At 38.3% G+C, this 20,071-nt stretch overlaps 1 protein-coding gene across 17 annotated transcripts in view; it reads right to left on the reverse strand.

Annotated features, from left to right (window-relative positions):
• SYNE1 (spectrin repeat containing nuclear envelope protein 1) overlaps positions 1–20,071 on the reverse strand; it is a 291,594-nt gene that overhangs the window by 75,712 nt on the left and 195,811 nt on the right. For 12 of the 17 annotated variants that reach the window (XM_057405922.1, XM_057405914.1, XM_057405992.1 and 9 more), the window contains 11 exons: positions 16,468–16,635; positions 15,659–15,820; positions 14,215–14,409; positions 10,664–10,837; positions 8,629–8,820; positions 4,119–4,253; positions 3,424–3,530; positions 2,496–2,646; positions 1,520–1,651; positions 1,205–1,360; positions 25–234 (listed from right to left, as the gene is read on the reverse strand). In XM_057405922.1, coding sequence (XP_057261905.1) covers positions 25–234; positions 1,205–1,360; positions 1,520–1,651; positions 2,496–2,646; positions 3,424–3,530; positions 4,119–4,253; positions 8,629–8,820; positions 10,664–10,837; positions 14,215–14,409; positions 15,659–15,820; positions 16,468–16,635 — 1,782 coding nt within the window. The remainder of the gene's footprint in view (positions 1–24; positions 235–1,204; positions 1,361–1,519; positions 1,652–2,495; positions 2,647–3,423; positions 3,531–4,118; positions 4,254–8,628; positions 8,821–10,663; positions 10,838–14,214; positions 14,410–15,658; positions 15,821–16,467; positions 16,636–20,071) is intronic. The other 5 variants (XM_057405975.1, XM_057405943.1, XM_057405896.1 and 2 more) reach the window with 3 other exon arrangements.

The raw sequence follows: 20,071 nt of genomic DNA on the forward strand, positions 1-20,071 counted from the left end.
AATTCCTTCAAATAGGCATCATACCTTGAAAGTCAATATCTGCTGGAGCTGTTCTTTCATCTGACAGCATCTCTGGTTTACTACTGACTCCAATAATGTCAGTCTTCCCAGGAGACAATCCAAAGTGTCTTGTATAATACCCCTATTATCACCATTCTCAGGAAATAACTGAGCAAATAAATTCTTGTTCTTATCCATTTCTTCTGTTATTTCTTTGATTTCTTTGACAAGAGACTGTTTTTTTAGAAAACAAAAAAAAAAAAGTGACAATCAGACATTCTGGAAAGCAGGCAAACATACTGCCATAACCATTGCCAATTCTGCACTGACACAGTAACTTTTTTATATTGTTAATATAGACACACTAAGCAAAGTTACGCAGCTACACTATCTCTGATAGTAAAAAGCCCCCAGACTGCTCTGAGGAAAATAAGTGTTGAAACAAAATTATGTAGAATCATAGAATGGTTTGGGCTGGAACGGACCTTTAAAGTCCACCCCTTCTGCCACGAGCAGGGACATCTTCAAAATGAACAAGTTGCTCAGACTCTGGTCCAACCGGACTTGAATGTTTCCAGGGAGGGAAGGTCTATCCCCTCTTTGGACAATGTTTCAAGGTTTCACCACTGACATGGTAAACAGTTTCTTCCTTGTATCTTATATGAATGTATCCTTTTTTACTTTAAAACCATCACCCTTTGTCGCCTCTCCCTTCCCTGCTTCTCCTGTTCTTCTCCTCTCCCCCCTGCCCTCCTTTCATGTTGATGAATTTCTAGCTATTTCTGTACCTCAGAGCATTCTTCCCTCTTTTTCACTTCAATTTCAACATTATGGTGTTTGCTAACACTTAGCAAAGAAGTTAAACCTAAGAAAGACTCTGTATTTAATTCTCTTTCATCCAGGCGAAGTTTGGGTCAGGTGCTGCTTTCTGCAACATTCTTTACACAGTCAATAAAGTTCATATCAGGATATGGTAGTTTGAGTGATTGATTTATGGCTTGGCTTCACGAGCTAAGATTTGGGAAGGGCTTTACCCATTCATACTACAAGCACGATGACCAAGGGCATGTGGAACAGGCAAATTACATAGAGATTATGACAGCAACAGTCACTTACCCAGTATTCTAGTATTTTCCCTCTACACACTATATAAGAAGCACCCATACTGGCAATTTAAAGAAAGTCTAAATCATGGATCCCTTACCTCTTGCTTGAAGAGGTATGTTTCTGTTTCTTCCTCTGGCAACAGAGCTGTAGCAACAAAGACCTGTTCTTCCACACCATTTAGCCACAAGGATGTGGCTGTGACACCATCATACAGCTTCTGTTCAAGTTGCAGGCTTTCTTCAGCCCGTCCAACCTGGGCAAAAGGAAACAAGAGAAGTCCAGAGCAGAAGTACAAAATACTCTAACATCTTACATCTGTGAAAGGGCTGGATTTCCTGGTGGGAGCTAGAGGAGTATTCATTGTAAATGTGGCTCTGCTGGAGGACAGGTGTAAAGACAACTGAAAGGTTACCTCAGATGAAACATCTTCAAAGACCTGATTCAATTCAACCAATACAGGTGACACGGAGGATTTAGCTTCATCCTGTCCTTTCTTATACAAAGGCATTCCAGATACCAGTCTGTTTGGTCTGTTATAAAACTGCTGAGAGAGATGTACTAATTAGGATGCTTTCATCATACACAGGGCACGAAATGCAGCAATACAGATTCTACTGCTAACTGAGGATATCACGAAATAATGCTCATGGTTCTCCCATGACTGTTCTGTGTCATGAATATCTTGAATAAAAGACTGATCAACAGGAAGTTCACTAGAAGCATAGGATAAATACTTGCGGCTAGAATTAGTAACTACTTGGGGTTTGCTTTTGGTTTCTTTTGAAAAATAAAAATTAATTATTTTTTAAACGAAGACAAGATATTTAGAACTTTGGGAGCGGGTTTCAATGTAATTTTATATAAAGAATAGACCCTATGTGTATTAGCAGTAAAATTCAGGAGGTATGTTAACACAGATCTTGTATTGTCCCCAGTTTAGTTGATTAATCCCTGTTTTTTTAGTAAAAATTCTGTTGCTAAAATCTCTTGTTTCTTTGTAACATACCCACTAAGGTCAAGAATTGAGTGTAACCAATACATTCTAACTGCAAATATCAGTTTTTCCTCTAAGTTGTCGCCAGAGTACTGTCAATTCCAATTTGTTACAGAATTATCCTGTGTTAGGTAAGTCAGTCAAAATTTTGTCTGAGCCCTTTCTTCCTTTCTAGTGCACTCACCTGAGTGGTAGTGCAGTTCAAATCACTTGGAAAGAGAACAGTGCTAGTGCCAATATTTAGTATTTTTTAAAGATGTCACAAAACCAAATTGTTCCATATTCTCTGCATTAACTACATCACCTTAATACATCTTCTACGGAAATACTGTACCTCATGCTGTGACAACTGCTTTCATAGAAGAAAATGCAAAGAGACATTAAAAATAGCTACCAGCTGTTCTTGTCCCAGTGCTTTCTGAAGCAGTCTCTGCTTTGTATGGAATTCCTGGTTCAGGCTTTCCCATTTCACTTTCATCTGTTCTTTAGATGATGGTTTCTCACCTTCCAAGACCAGTTCTTCAGAAAGTGTATCAGGCTTCTCACTGAACAGGAAGATGCGTAACGGTTTAACAAATACAAAAGCTCTAACTATATAAGGTGTTTATTTCATCTTTCGATTAGGAAATTCTACATTTAAATTCTATGATACTTAAAGTTTTGACTTTTTTTGACTCTAGCATCCCCTCTCTCAAAATGCCAGAAATACGAGTTTAGCTTTGGTAAACAGTGAGTGAAGTTCATCTTTAACTGTTTGATTTTTGTGTTTGTTTACATAGTGTAAGATCATGTAACAGAAGGAAGTCTCAAGGAGAGGAGATAAGAACTTTCTGGCATTATAATAAACCCCAACACTGAATTGGCACAAATGCTGAGGAAAACACACAGAGTACAGCTTTAATTCCTTATGCCTTAAGTCTTGGTTCTGCTGCCTCATGAACTGCCTTTATGGTCTAGACTTTGGCAGACTACAACGTTTTAGACATCAGCTATGATTCACACACCAGTGCTGGACCATAAAGTTATAGTAACTGATCCACTGCTTGTCTACTGACCCCTACTACTTTGTAATTTTAGTATGATGCTTGATAGTAAGAATAAAAGAATTTCTAAATGCTGGAAGTGATCTATGAGCAGAAAACAGCTTGTATAACTATATTATCAGACCCCTGAATTGTAAACCACAACTCCAGTATAGCAGGTGCTGTATAAAAATGATAAAACTAAAATTACAGAATTATATGCAGAAGGGGATGTAAACATAAGAATGACAAAGCACGGTCATAAAAATTTACTTTGCAGAAGAACATATGAAAGCACACCTTATACATATGCCTTCTGGAGCACCCTGCTGTGTTAAGATTTCTTCTCCACGGCATGCTACTGACCGAAGCAGACTCTTCTGCTCTTCAAGCTCTTGCTCCAGTTCCTATCAGAGCAAGTTACAAAATCCAAAATGAACCTTAGACAGATTGTTTTTGCTTTGGCAGGATATGTCTGCATTTTATAATTGTCATGCAAAGATAGCTGAGCTATTTCTGATATGGCTTGTTTAAGCACAAAAAGCAATGCAAAAACTCTACACAGGGACACAAAAAAAAATGGGTACATAAGCTGTATTGTTGGACTAATTGACCAATGCAATGCAGTTTCAAGAACCTAACCTAGTGAGGATGTCTGTGTATCACAATACACCTTGTAATGTATCTTAGGTTCTATATAGACAGTGTTGATTACTACTTTAAGGAATTACTGTCATCTCTTTAGAGTAACTTTAAGGGCCGATTCAGTTTAATTCTACTGATGGACAATGGAAGTACAGAGCGATTAAGTGATCTGACCATGGTCACCAAGGAAGTCTTGTCTGCCTGGCTCTAACAGATATAAAATAGTGAGCTCAGATGTATCATTACAAAAGCACTGAGTAAGAAACAGAAGATGTCAGTGGAAATATTAACAAGAATGGCTCAGCTTAAGCACATCTCAGATGGAAGTAAAAGAAATGCAAAACACTAACTTTCTGTTGCTGCAGGGTGCTCTGCTGTTGTTGTGAGCGAGTAGTTCTTGCTTGTGCCAGCCATTCTTGGACATTGGGGCTCTGTGAGGAACCAAAGTCTAGATCACTCTCCTCCTTGTCTTGTAATGATCCCTGCTTTCAAAGAAAAACAAAGACTTTTACAAAATCTTTTTATACTGCTAGACAGCTGGCAAGTCCAGCTTATCAACCCAAACCCACATGTAGTTCAACCTTCCATCTCTCAAGCTACTGGCTCTCATAAATTCTGAAGCGAGCAATGACTCGATTTCTGACTTTTACTGGTTACTGTAGCAAGAAAGCATCCCTAAGAATGTAAAAATAAACATGAGTCACTGCACCCAGATGAACCAAAGATCAGACACTGACGTGTTTCTGAAAACGGCTACTTCTAAAAACCAGCACTGACCTGTAATGAAGGACACAGCTTTAACTGGTGATTCAGGGAATCAATGGGTGTTTCTGCCAGGTTTTTAGTTTAATTAAAGCCTTTTTTTCTTTTCTTTTTTTTTTTTTTTCCTAACTGAAAAGAATGCTGGTTGACAATCTGGCAAAAATGTATTTATCAGTACGTACGTAACTCCATCCATGGTTGGCAGAAACACAGCCATGTAACAGAAGATTATATGACATGAAAAGTAAAGACAGTAAGAGAGATGAAACCACAGAATGTTATAACAGAACAACAAAAGCAAGAGCTCCTTCACTTTATACTTCTACCATTATATTTTTCCAACATGAGTGATTAAACAGGCTTTCTGTATAAGCAAAGCAAAAAAGCACAAATGCATTAACAGTCCCAAAGAATGCTTTATCAACTTCCTGACTTCTGAAATGCATGTTGGTTGCAAATTTAAATTATTTAACAGACAATGTATTGCAGTGTAGGGATTTTAACATACTAGTTCTAATGTTAAAGCCAGATTTGTAGGTCTGGCTACTTAGATCTACATGCCTCTCTGTGTCTGCAGGCAGAAAATGTAGAGTTTGTGCCTTTTTTTATTAGTATTTAAAAAAAAAAACAAATAAAAAACTTCAAGAGCTAAAGCTGGGAACTTAATTCCTCTCCCCTTTTAGCCTACACATCTCATTTATGTAGGATTCATGTTTTCTCTGTTATTCGGCTGTTATTCTAAATAGTGTAAGAGCACAAATGTTTCAGACACTACACAAGGCTCTCCAACACAGAAAACACATTCTGCCTTCCAGACAGCCTTTGTCTTGAATCAAGCAAGGACCATCAATGCCAGAAGTGGCTGAGGAAACCTATTTTGCCTCACGTGGTACTCCTTATAATAACAGTTGGGATGGATCTCTGCCACCAGCATCCCCGGCATCAAGCACTGAAACAGCAAAGTTTTGCTAACAGTAGAAGTCATGTGTAATATTTCAATTTTGGGGAATGAGGAGTATACTGGAAAGGACTGATTAGTGTTACAGGATACAAACTGAAGATGAGCAAAACAAGCAAGCAGGTATCTAGAGCTGGGAAGAACAATTAGCCCTTGCTCTATGAAATAGCTTTGTTTCACTAAGGATTGAGTTTGCAGGTAAACCGTGACACTTCGTGAGAACAAGTTTCTAGAAAAGCTGATGTGGTTGGTGTGTAACCAATATGATTATAGGATACCAGATGAGGCAAAGAAAATATTATGGGAGGGATGAAGAGGATATGGATTTTTTTTTTTCCTACTAAAAATGAGGAAAATCCCCCAATCTTTCCATAAATTTAAAAAAAAAAATAAATCTGCTTCTAGGGACAATAGCTGTTCACCTTGTAAATTCTTTTAGAGACCAGTATCAAGTTCTTCATCGCATTTGGCAGCCTGGTTGATTTTAGTCATATTTTGAGTTTCCTCTTCTCTGGGAAGAGGGTTGAGAAGCTATGATTTTGGAATTATACTAAGGCAGAGAAAGAGTAGTCCCTCAGTTCCTGCAATAGCAAAGTGTAAAAGGGATTGTGGCATTGTGGATGCAATGAGGTTTTCCAAATATGTTACCGTATATGCTTTTTAGATCAAAATTATTTGTGAACCAGATTTTATCATTCTCAAGTCAAAGAATATAAATTTGAAAAAAAACCCCACACTTGTATTTTCATTTGAATTCTGTCTGAAGAAACTGTATGACATGTCCTTTAAAAAAGCCAGGGAAATAAATGCTTGAAGCTGTCATTCCTGGGGACTATGCACTCCAGCACAGAAATAATAGGAAAATCCCTGAAGAAAATGTGATAGAATTGATCTTTCAAAGGAGTTTAGAATTGTATAAACTTATCTCAACCATATTTGTCATGTGGAACTTAAATCATCCCTCCCACAGACACTTTGTAATAAAATGCAGAGAATCTATCCATTGTTTTTTGAGTTTTGTTTTTGGTTGTTTTTTTTTCTGCAGAATCCATTCTACTTCTTTGGGTGTTTTTAACAAGTCTATTTATTTTTATTGCCCCTAAGTCACAGAATTTAGTAGATAACAGTAATAATGCAATGTTTTGTATATCTTTCAAAGTGCTTGAAAAATGCTATATTTGGAAACAATGGGTCTGGAACTCTCCTGATCCAGCACGTTTTTGATTATTTTCACTGCTTCATTTTATGAATAAAGAACTTGGTCTCCAAATCCCTTTTTTTCCATGTTAGAGACATTCCTTAATTAAAATTGGAAGAAAAACTGAAATTGCTCCAAGGAAGTCACAGCATCTCACAGTGGCTTCCAAAAAGCTTTGTGCCACAAGGGTAACAGATATGTTGAAAGTCATTTAATGAAAATATAACTCAGACTTTACTGTGTTCTTTATCTTGCAGTGTAACTTGGGAAGATCCTTCCTTTTCTGGGTGCAGGTTGCTCTATGTCTCTGGATAATTACAAGATTATCAGTAAATCTATAGACATGTATATGTTGAGTTTCTGAGTGAGCAACAGCACTGTCAACATATAATGTTTCTGAGAGTTAATGGCAGCAGATAGAGTCAGTACTTTTTTGGGCATCTGATGCTTTGAGCCTCAGTTCATAAGAAAAACTTTTGCTTTTCTGTTGTAAAAAAAAAACATTATAGAATTTCTCGTTTGAAGAAAAATTGATCAATGACAATTTGAAAATTTTATATTGCCTATATCTATTTTCTTCCAAGATCTGCAAGTGAAGTAAAAAACAGGAAAAGGCTTGCAATTCACAAACAAACTTAAATCTTGCATGCATCTAGCATCTTAAATGCTTCATAGTCTACATCCAGAAATTATTTTGTTTTCAATATTAGAAGGGCATTCAAAAATCTTAAAAGTTTAAGTAAACTAAACCACACCACTGTATTCGAAAATGCAGCACATTTTAAAATGCATATTTTAAGATGAATCAAAAAAGGTTGTGATGCCTTTTCATTCACAAGACATCAGAATATACTGTAATATGCCTACATGCTGTCGATAACACTTTTCATTTGCTTAATCATGAGGTTTAATATGCAAGAACAACATTAAAGTTACTTCATCTTAGAGGCAATTGGAATGAATACCTGTCTTTTTCTCTTCCCCTTTATTTTTTTTTTTGTGTATGTGTTTGTTGTTTTTTTTTGGTGAAGCTATGGTAAGTTTTATAGTTATCCAGTTGCTTCGGACTAAAAATAGTTCTTAGCATGTCAAGTGACTTTTCAAGCTAACCTTTCAGTAGACTTTAATCTGCATTACAAGCTAGAAATCTTTGAAGCTTATCATGTTTAATTTGCACAGCAAAGCCCAGAAAAGAAGTAAAAGAAAAGGGGGAAGGGAGTCACACCAGGACAAGCAAATTCAAACCCACTCAGTCACATTACATGGTAGGGTTTCTTGTATGCATTCAGTTCTCCACATGCTAGTTTAACCTAAAGAATGACCAAAACCAACTGTTAAATAAAGCAGACCAATGCTGCTAGGAATAGAAACCTAGGACAAGACTGAGGTTAAATGCATCTTCCTTTTTGTAATACTTCATTTGCTATAATGATGCCACTAAATATTAGCAATATATATATATATATATATATATATATATATATATATATATACACACACAGACATTCAAAATGTTTATCTTGATGTTGTCTGTTCATTGTGTTCTGCATGCTGTATGGACGAAAGCATGTATTCAGGATTGTCCTTTTGTTGGGGAAGTGATCCTGCCTCAGAACAAATGCAATCTAAAGGGAACTGGGAACAGGAATAGAGTATATTCAGACCAAGCTAATCATTTAGTTTCTTCACTTCTGTCCTTTCAGTGAAGACAGCGAGGTTAGGATAGTTTCACCACGAAGCAGTGCTGGCAACTTAGAAATGATTAATTAAAGTTTGCTAGGCAGTTATTTATTTTGGGGTGTAATTCCATTTACTAACTAAAGATGAATAGCTCAGTCTAAATCAGTAAAATATTTCTACTCCTTTGGTCAGTTGCATAAAACTGCTATGAAATCCCCCAACCTCCTACCCACCATGAAACCAGCTGAAAAAAGACACTTACCCGAATGTTGATTTGTTTGTCGTGGAGCACTCTCTGCAGCTCCAAAAGGCTGCCCTTCAGTGTCCTGAGTTTCACAGCCAGCTGCTCTGCCTCATCCTTGGTATGAGCCTTCCCCTCCATAAGCAAGTTCTCGTTGTGCACAGACAACTCTGACAAGGCTACCACCTTCTGCTCTATTTCAACCAGCATATTCTGCAGCAGCAAAAACAAAGAACCAAAATCATACATTTCTCAGCACCTGTCACGCTTTCCAGCAAGACGACCTGTGGCCTACCTCACTCGACATCAAGCTAAGGGCAAGTCAGATTATCGTTGATTTGCCTTCCACTTCCTTTCAGAGTCCTTAAGGATATGCTTGCAAATGTTTGCCTTTGCCATTTCTGTTTGCAACCTTTTTCAAAACAGGAAATTAAAAAGTTATTTGAAACAAAGGATTTGTTGTAGAGGAGATGCTCTTTATTTGCACGTTAAAGGTAGGGGTGCCTAAGATGCTAGACTGATATCCATCATAATTAAAAACAGAGCATGCAGCTAGAGTTACTTTCCTCTTCTTTCATGTACATTCAGTGCAATGCTTCCTACCTCCTCCTTTGTGTTGCTCTGGCTAGGTTGATAAGCTTCTCTTCTCACTATTTGCTCTTTCTGATTGGTGCATGATGGACTTAAGGATTTCTGTATAATCCTCTTTAGTCTAAAGGAGACTTAAAGTGACAAAGCTCTGGCATGTTTATTCTCAAAAGCTACTTCCTTGACATTCCATTAACTATTTGTGTATTACAGACATAGTGCATATTTTGATCTTCCAAACTCAAAGCTCACACAATTCTTGAGAAAAAACCTGACATCAAATGTTTTTGCTTCCATAGCAACCATCTAGAATAAACTTACAAATATTCCACCTGAAAGAATGCATACAGGATAAGATGGGCAAAGTCTCTAAGAAGTGGAAACAATATAGAACTTTATATAAAGCTTACTGTATTAAGATGTTAAGAATAAGCAAAAGAATAGCAGTATTAAGTTTTCCACAAAGTTAACCGTTCTTTTTGTGTTTTCTATAAATTATATTAAAAAAAACAAACAAAAACTGCTTTAATTTCACAGGTGTAATTTATATACAACAACAGCTCCTAAGGATGAGTGATGAATGAACACACAAGACTGAGCTGACTGAAAATTTCAATAATGAAGCTGTGTCAGTGGAAATTTAACCTGATGTTGAATTCATTGTACTTATAGGAACTTAACTCCCATTTACCCTAAAACAGTCGAGATCCTCAGCTGATAAGAGGCCAATATCCTTTTATATGAAAGGGAATCTTTTGTCCATCTGTCTCTTGTCTGTGTCGCAATTTTAATGGTCATATAGTTCTAAACTCTCATTTAAAAATGGAAAACTCCCACTAATTTGAGAAACTGTATGTTACAACTGATCCAAGTCTTGTTAGCAGAAGTATATGCAATGACTAATGCAGCAAAATGTTTTTCCTCTGTTGTTTTGTATTTCGGGCTGATAACATTAACTACTGAGGATTATAGTTTACTTTTGACTATGGCTAGGGATTAGCCCTGAAGAAAACATAACACTGTCACAGGTACCGCTGCTAGTGTGAGTGTATTCTTCAGCTGGAAAAGGAGGAGTAGGAAAGTATAGTGCAGGTGTTCGCATGCCTAGCAAGGGAGCTGTTCAAAAGCTCTAGCTATAGTGGAGCAAAAACCATAACTTCAGTTAACACAAATGTTCTTGCAGTCCAGATATCTTGGTTTTCTACTGCTATGTTTGCATGTGCTTTCTAAAGCACTATGCAATCTTGAATAAGGAATTAATAACAGGCTATATTTTACAAATAATTGATGAAGATAATTGAGCATATAGGAGGTGCTAAGGAGCTCAGAAAATTCTTCCCATTAATATGCTGGCTCATTCCAATCAATAATTAATTGTCTTAACATTTATGTTCCATATTTGACTTTTCACTCAGATAAAACTACGTCAATCCTGTTTGTCTAAACATTCCAGGACTGATAATTTTACCTGACAGTCTACCAGCTGTGCTTCCATATCCATAGGTTCCTCAGGAGCAACCAGAGCACTGTCAAGTGTTGCACGGGTGTTTAGTAGCCAGTGGTCAAGTTCATCAGCTTCACAACGGTACCTTTGAAGAGCCTGCTCTTGCCGCTGTTCTTCCAGCTGCTCGTTCAGTTTTTCCTAGAGGTACAAATTACATTTCAGTTTATAAAAGAAATACACTATAACAGTCACTTTAAAAAAAAACAAACAAAACAAAAAAAGCCACCCCCTTTCCTTTCATAACTTCTATATATTATTTTTAAACTATAATAAGCCCTTTCTTTGGAACTTGAAAACCCCTGACAAAATATTATCTCTTTCAATTGATGAGCACGAGTTTCTGGTGACTGAAATTCTCTTTTGGTTCAGCCACTGTATTTCTACTTCTTTCAGTAAATCTCTGCTATTACAGTCTTCTAAAAGTGAAGTCTTTTCTGCCTCTTCTTGCTGCTGTCCTTTGGATTCCCCCTTACACTGATTCAGTTTGCTCAACTAGCAAACTGTTTTGCTTATGGAAAAAGACGCATGGGGATATAGCACCGGGAATGGGCTGCAGGGAAAGGAGAGCAGCTTTGCCTTTTGGGGGAGCTGCAGGCTACCTTATTGTCTCTCAAGAAAGGCACAAAATGAGTACTTCAAGTACCAACAGAGTACTGGTGTGTCTCTGAGCTACTGAGTGTAAAAAGAAGTACGAAGAGCTGTCTACCTTGTCTGGCCTCCTGAAGGATCCCTGTGCCATGGGGTGTGGAAGGACATTAAGGTCCAGTGGCTGCTGCAATAGCTTTGCAGCAATACAGAGGCCTATCAGCTGGTCTATCTATTGGACAGACAGGGAGGGATCAGCAAGACTTGCTCACCCTTTAATAGTTCCATATGAATTTGAGAACAGGCTGAACAGGTGGGCCCGGTGGGTGGAGATCAGGGGCACAAAGTCTAGTGAAAGGCCATTAACAACCCTAGCAAGTTTACTGGTGACACAAAATGGGAGAAGTGTCTGATACACCACATGGATCCCAACAGGCTGAAGAAAGGAGCTGACAGGAACCTCATGAAGTTGAACAAAAGGAAGTGCGAAGTCCTGCACCTGGGAAGGAACAACCCCAGGCAACAGTATATGCTGGAGGTCAAGTCGATAGAAAGCAGCTTGGCAGAAAAGGATCCTGGGGTTCTGGGTGGACACCAACTTGAGCATGAGCCACCAATGGACCCTTGTGGTAAAGAAGGCTAATGGCGCCCTGGGCTGCACAAAGTGTGCTGTGTCCAGTTTTGGGCTCCCAAGAACAAGTGAGATATGGAGCTTTAGAGAGAATAGAGATGATTTCAGGAATAGGAAACAGATAGAATGAGATGGCCAGAGGATACATGGATGTATCAGATAATATGGAACCTAAGCATGCTGCAAATAGTATGAACAAGAAAAGATTGCACCATATCTGGCTAGGATGAAGTTAAAATTCACTGCAGCCTGTAGAGTGCTGTGCTTTTTGCAACTGTGGCTAAACCTGCCTGATAACAGAAATGTTTTGGCTATTGCTGAACAATGCTTGCACAGAACTAAGGATTTCTTTCCATCTGCCCCTCACAAAGGCCAGTGGGCTGGGGAAGGGCAAAAGGTTGAAGAAGGGCATAACATAGCCAGCACAGCTAAACTGAACTGACCAAAGGGATATTTCATATGAGCTCATGCTCAGCAATAAAAGCCCAGGTAAAAGGGTTAGGGCAGAGGGGCTATTTGTGGTTATGGTATTTGTCTTCGCAACCAACAATATGATGAGATCCCACTTTCCAGGAAAGTGGCTAAACATCTGCCTGCTGATGGGGAAGTAGTAAATAAGTTCCTCATTTTCCTTTGCTTGCAAGCACAGCTTTTCCTTACCCTATTAAGCTGTCGTTATCTCAATCCATGAATCTTTTTGTCTGCCTTCTATTTTTTCCCCATTCTGCAGGAGAGGGGAGTGAGGGTGAGTGCTTGGCTGCTGGCCAGGGTCAACATACCATACTTCTGTGATGAAGTTCAGACGTGTATGTGCAAGGCAAATCCCTCACACAGGGACATGTTTGCACAGCTTTTCTGAATGCTTGATTTTAATGAGAAATTAATAATTACATGTTAGAATAATTTAAAGAATAATGATAGTTGTTAAGAGCCTCAAATAACCCAGAGCTGAACAGTTCTCAAGCTCTAGGTATTTATATTAGGTTCAGAGAAAGAACAATATTAGCAATCCACACCCTCAACAGCAACATGTTTTTGTTACCTGTTCTATCTGCCTTGCGAAATTTACATTCCTGCAGCAGTATCCTGACAGATTTTATCTGTCAAATCAGAGCTATAAAGTGCACAGGTTATATTACTGAATACTGTCTAATTACCACACATATTTGCTATTATAGCAAAGTAACTGTGAGAATTTTAACAATAGTTGATAGCAGTGTATCTGTCTCATGCTTTATCTTGAAATTATTAGTTGGCATCTCCTCCTAAGTACTACCAGGCAGCTTGTAAGATCCTTATTCTGCTTCTAGTCCGTTATTTTTACAGAAAAGTAATTTTTATTCCAAGAAGGAAAAACTCAGTGCAATTTTTAAAGAATAACAAAGATATTTTCTCTGGACTTATTCAGGTCACTGTACAGAACTAATACAGTTGATGCACCCTGGGGACTCCCCTGTAATTCAGTGTTGTGGTTTAACCCCAGCCAGCAACTAACCATGGCTTAGTTCCACAGAGTCAGTTCTCACTCAGTCTCTCAGAATCAACTGATGCTGGAAATAACAGCAGTTGCCGTGTCTGTGAATTCACTGCTGCAGTTCTTAGCAGGACAGCAGCAAAGCTGCCCTTCAATGTTCCAAGTAGCCAAACTAATGTAGCCAGCATTTGCATGACTGTATGTTCTCACATATATAATTCACACAGCAACATTCCTATACACAAAGGACTTTTTAAAAATCACCTTAGTTTTGAAATATTTTTGGTAAAGCTGGTAGGCACAGAAATAAAGGGTTGCATCTTTCATGATAGAAGTCTGCATACCAATCACTGGTAAGATGAGCACAGACAACAATGGAACAGTTTAGAAGAGGTGTTATTTCTTGTTTTAGGCTTCCTCCCTTCTCAGAGAGGTGGCTCCTTAAAATTTTGTTGTAGGTAACATGACTTTTGATACCTGCACTTCATTACTTCTCCTGTGGAGAACAAGGAATACCAAGGGAACCTACTGAGAAAATGTCAATGTGGATATTAAAAACCAAATAAACTTATATATGTATATATTACGTAACTCCTGAAGTGTGTTTCCAAGTTCCTTCTGGTTGCTTACCACCTAGAATTAAGATAAGGGGTTTGTTAAAAAGAGTGATAGTTTATTAGTGAAAGGAATTGTGAGAAATGAGCAGAACTAAATCTACTTTTTCAATTATCATCACTCAGTGGTGACTGAGAACTTCAGTGAAAGTAAAGGTCTGCCAAAAGTGGCTCTCAAAATCTGGAACATGACCCACTTCTACAGTTGTACCTCTAATAGTTGTCGTTTTCCTGATGCCTTCATTCGAATTGTGGCCATTCGTTCTGCCAAGACCGTGAGAGTGGATTGCAATGCCAGCTGATCAGCAGCTTCTGCATCCAGTGGTTCTGAAACCAGCTCCTGGGCTAACGATGTCTGAAGCTCAGTGATTTCTTCTTGTAACATCAAAATCTCATCCATCAAAGCCTATTTAGAAATGAGACCAGAGGAAGTATTTCCTTCATTTATCAGTGAGAAAAAAGTATCTCAGGAGGCTTAATAAAAAAATTCAAGACAGCTGTCCCAAGGGAGCATAAGGAACACAGAGTAAGGACTATATCACTGCTGGTTTGGTAAAGTATGAGTCCTGCTTTTAGGTGATTAAGCCAGGATTATACATCTGACAACTGAAATGTGGATTTAATTACTTACCTGGAATTTGAAACATATCACCAAAAGGAAGTCTTTTTGAACTCTTATACATACAGATCTATTCTTCGAAAAAATTTTATGCAGGGTATTCTAGTAGATACAGAGGAGATGATGAACAAGTTAGTGAGTGTATGTTTGTGAGAGAGAAATAACAGCACGAGTTAGCTTCCAGCCTGAAGCTTACTGATTCCACAAAGAACATCCAGCAATACATGTAAACATCCAGGGATTAACTCCATGGTGTAAAAGAAGTTACTACCACCATTCTTATCCCATAGAACAGTTTCCAAGACGCCTCCAACAGGATGCTGCATTACCAATACCTTAGAGCAGATACTCTACCTTCATGTCTGACAGTGTACACATTGGATGCACAGGACATAAGACAGTGCTACAAAAGTCAAAAGTTTTCCTTTTCAGGTCATGGAGTTCCTACTGAAATGAAAACTGCCCCTACCACATAGTTTCAAGCTATCAAATAGAAGGCTTAGTTAATTACAACTTGGACAGATGTCAGATTGGTTAATTGACAAAATATTCTCTAACCAGGATGCCATTTCTCAAGGGGAATGGGAGGGATTTTTTTGTATGCTCTAGATTGCTCTGTTCAACAAAGCAAAGATTGCATTTAGATCAATTTAACATGCATCAGTATTGGTTATGATCTTAGTAAACTTGGAAACATAAAGAGTCCAATGTATGCTAGCAGCACTGATGCTGAAGAACAGTATCTGTAGGTGGCAGTGAACACCATCTCTGACAAAAGATTTTGCTGAAAATTTTGACTGGACAAACTTACTGTTTAGTCTAGTTTTTTAAAAGGCTCTTTATTAAAAGAATCCACATTACACCATCTTTAGAACAGCAGAAGTCCAGAAAGTTGTATGAAACAGAGAAGTTTCATACAACTAATGCATGTTTTTGAGGCATCCAGCTGTGAAGAATGCTGCTTTCTAAGAAAAGGGAACTAAAGATATATGCGTAATGCATGCCCTCCCTCTATTTGTCACATGTAAATTTTTACCTGATGTTCAGCCATCTGGCTCTCTGGGCTTTTGGCTGGTTCCAGACTCTCATTTAATTTGATCTCAATGCTCTCCATTTTTGTGGATATAGACTGGAGTGTGTCCTGATACTTCTGCTGACGCTCAAGAGCTTCATAGAGGGTACGCTGCTTTTCACTGATCTGAAAAGAAACGGAATGTATAAATTCTGACCTCTGATATAAAATTTACTCTTTCTTCTGCTTCTTACATCCCTAGGCTTACCAGACTAAATCCAAGAACTTGCCACAAGTCTTCAAAAGTACAAATTATAAGGGATTATTTATTTTAGATTTTATGTACTCAAACGTGGATATGTACTATTTGCTAGATGTATAGTTCTTAATATCCCGTAATAGCTAATGTGCCTCTGCAAAGAATTAAAATTTATAGCATGCAAACAAAACCTTGATCATTGTCATACTTCACTGAATTATTATGCTGCACTACTATGTAAAATGTGTTAAGCTGACTCAGTACTTGAGGAAACTGGATTCTTGGACCTTTTTTTGCCAGCTCAACCAGCATGAGTGGATTTCCCTGTTAGGTTATGCAATGTAGTCTTAACTATAGCTGCCTTCAGAAATATTTGCCATCAGCCTTAATGACTTAATGGAGGTCTATCCAAAACCAGGCTTCCAAACAAAGAACAAAAGAAAATAACATCACAACTAACAATTCTTGTTTCTGCTTGAAAACCAAGAATTGCAGAGAAGAATATTAACCAGTTCTTTGCATTTTATTCCTTACAAACTATCTATTTTTTTGAACCCTTCAAATGAAGACTTACCACATTTTTCAGTGTTTCCCAAGAACGCTGCAAATCATCCAGTTTGGCACTAGCAGCTGTTTCTAAGCCTGGTTCATAAAACTCCTGGGTGGCTGAAGTGCTGGGTTGAATTTTAGCAGCTTCTGTCTGCAACTGTTCAGCAGATAAGGCTTGGTAATAAGCAATGTCCTACAAGCATGAAGCACATTATGGCACTTTCAAAATGAAAGCTACTATGTAGCATTCCCCCCGTGTACTGTCCCATTGCATGTCCATTAAAATAAAACCCTCAAAAAGACAAAACCACCAGAAAACCTCTGAGCAACACAGTAAATAAATATTAAAGAGTAGAACACTAAGTATGGCCTGGAGCTTCACTATGAAGACCACTGTAGATGCATTTTTTTTCATGATCATATTGGCTGGGAGACACAGGAGGCAGCTATGGACAGACATGGAAAGGCTGGGAAGGGAGTGCTATAAGTGGGAGCATTGTTCTAGCATCATTGCAACAGACAGCAGGGTATGGCATGGTAGGTGACAAGGAATGTCATTCCAACAAACACAGAGAAGGCAACAGAAGAACAAAAAAGGAACATGTTGAAGAACTAGTCAATGATGTAAGACAGAGTACAAAACACTAGCTTATAGTAAGCTTTCAAACAAATAGATTTTCTTGGCTAACTTACAAAAGATAGTGGGAAAAGGGACCAGAATTGCCACTAGAAAGGGGCAAATGTTCAAACTGCCACTGAAAATTCAGGGTGGAACTGTTTCACAGCAGACATTCCATATTCAGTGCGTGGGGATTCCTTCAACTATTACAGGTGACAATTAAAAAAATATACAGAAAATTTAAAATTAAGGAAACATGCACAGTATCTATATTTAAGTCAGGAAAGCAGACTTAACAACAAGGATTATTTAAAACAAAACCATGTAATAAGAGTTACCACCACATCTATTTGGAAGGTGAGAAACACTGCAGCCTTCCTTCTTCTCACTTAGTAGCCTTACTTTGTGAACTATGTCCAGACCATGCAACCCAGCAGCTATTATTCAGTTTCCTCAACAACTTTGCATTTTTAAATGCCCCTAGTTGCTCAAAATCCACTGGAAAGTTTGTTTGGAAAATCCTCCTCCAATGATTTCAAATTTCCCTGTTCCTGACTTTGTAGGATAGGGATGAAAATCCAGCAGGTTGAGCAACATGACTGAGAAAACTAAGTGCCTTTCACCTGGCAGCTTACAAAGCTGTGTCTACCAAACAGACTGCAAACCCTTTACTGTACTGCAAATACAAAAGTGTGTGTAAAAATACAAATCCCCAGAGAGTGAAAGGAATTAAATAGAGTTGGTGGCTCTTCTCCAGGGCCCAGTACTGGAGCCAGTTTTGTTTAATGTCTTTGTAGCAAGGTGGGTGTTGGTCTCTTCTCCCAAGTTAACAAGTGATAGGACAAGAGGAAATGGCCTCAAGCTGTACCAGAAGACGTTTAGATTGGATACTAGGAAAAACCTCTTCTCCAATAGATTTGTCAAGCATTGGAACAGGATGCTCAGGGAAATAGTTGAGTCACCATCCCTGGAGGCACGTTAAAACACTTGTGGTGCTTAGAGACATGGTTTAGTGGTGGACTTGGCAGTGCTTGATTATCAGTTGGACTCGTCCTTAAAGGTCTTTTCCAACCTAAATGATTTAATGATTCTATCTTATACCTGAAAGGAAAGTGCAAAGACGACAGAGCTAGGCTTTTTTAAATGTTGCCCAGTGACAGGACAAGGGACTATGGGCACAAACTGAAACACAGGAGGTTCCCTCTGAACATCAGGAAACACTTTTTTACTGTAAGGGTTACTGACCACTGCAACAGACTGCCCCCAGAAGTTGTGGAGTCTCCATCCTTGGAGATACTCAAAACCCACCTGAATATAGTCCCAGACAACCTGCTGTATGTGGCCTAGCTTGAGAAAGGGCGTTGGAGCAGACAACCTCCAGAGGTCCCTTCCAGCCCAAGTTGTCCCGTGATTCTGTATAGGTGTATACAAGTCAGGCACTACACAAGACTGTATCTGTGGTACTAGATCTCCAAGTATATTTAGGATCCTAACTTGGAGCAGAATCTTTATTTCCCTATGTAATTTCAGTATCTTATCTAATACTGTACGTGAACAAAACAAAACAAGCTCTGGAAGAGTACAGGAACAAGGACACTCCCATCAAACTGTCCAAAAGGGGCAGACGAGGTACTTCTTCCGAGGCAATAATAGAGAAAATTGAACAATTTCATGATAAAAGTTATTTCTAATGTCCAGGAGCTAATAGGGAATAGGTAACGGCTTAGCACACCATTCGTTACTGCAATTTCAGAATCTTTTACTCTGACCACAAGTGATCTTTCCATGTCACAGTGAAAAATTGCAACAGTACAGGCAACTTCTCATTTTGCCTTATCAGCAGCTACTCTCCAACCCTTAGCTAGCCCTCTCTCAAGACCAACAGAAAAACTGGGCTTCTGCGACTTCTTAATCATGGTTTCCAGAATAAAAAGCTTGCTTTTACAGAGAAAGAAAAGCAACCCCTTCCCTCCATCAACTACTTTCTGGAGTATACATGACAGTTTCTTTTTGGCAGGGCTTTCAGATAATGGTAGTGTGAATCCAGATGTTCTTACAAGTAACAGATTTTGTTGCCCCCCAAAAGGCCCTAACAGATCATGCCTGCTTTTGTGAAAATTAGCCAAACAGTACTCAGGCTTTGTTATTAGGATGTAGGAGCAAAGGGTGTGTTTAGATTTCAAAGGATATTTAACAAGGGCTGTTGCACTCTAGGTGAGTTTTTGTAAGGGAAGGAGAAAGAATGATTAAGTAAGCTGTGTACAAGGAGATAAAAAGACATTTAATAGTGACCCGGTCCTGAAGACCTGAATCACAGCATCAGCTGTGGCTTCAAAGGCTTTCTGACAACACTTCAGCTTTTGCAATTCAATTGTGCTGCACTGCCTATCTGGAAAAATAAGTTTTTAAAAATGTGCCAAATTTTAATCAACTACGTTTGGGTAAAGGTGAGAAGTTTTAACTCCAAAGGCTTCCCATTCAGTACTGCAGCAGATGAAGTGCCTGATTTTGCTATACATCAAAATAAACTGCATTGAAGGACTGTTATCTGTTGCTGAAATGTATACTATGAAACTCCTCAGCCTTCTTACAGTTAACATTTCTATAGTTCCCCACCCACCCCATTGTTCTTAGAGGAGTTTCAGTACAAAACTAACAACATGGGCACCTGCTAACAGTGCTAAATCTGTCATTTTCTTGTATTTATGGTCTTGCTTTACTTTATTTCAATACACAGAACCAGTATTTCCACTAATACGCAGTTGGCATTTGTTTTATATTTTCATTACTTGTTAGTAATGTAAAACAGTGCATAGATGTCTGAATTCAGAATAACCACATTTCACCATTAAGAGACACTAGGAAACGATGAAAGACTGTGCAAAGATAGGCACGAATTTAAAAAATAGCCTTAACATCCAACCTTCTCCTCCTCATCCCCTACTTCATGAAATCTTCTCTTTTTCAAAGACTAAATTAATGTAATTATTTACTTTCTAGAGCTCCTGTT

Source organism: Pezoporus wallicus, unplaced genomic scaffold (genome assembly GCF_028554395.1).
Source record: "Pezoporus wallicus isolate ANWC-B61680 ecotype Strahan unplaced genomic scaffold, APGP_CSIRO_Pwel_v1 contig_3817, whole genome shotgun sequence".
NCBI lineage: Eukaryota > Metazoa > Chordata > Aves > Psittaciformes > Psittacidae > Pezoporus > Pezoporus wallicus.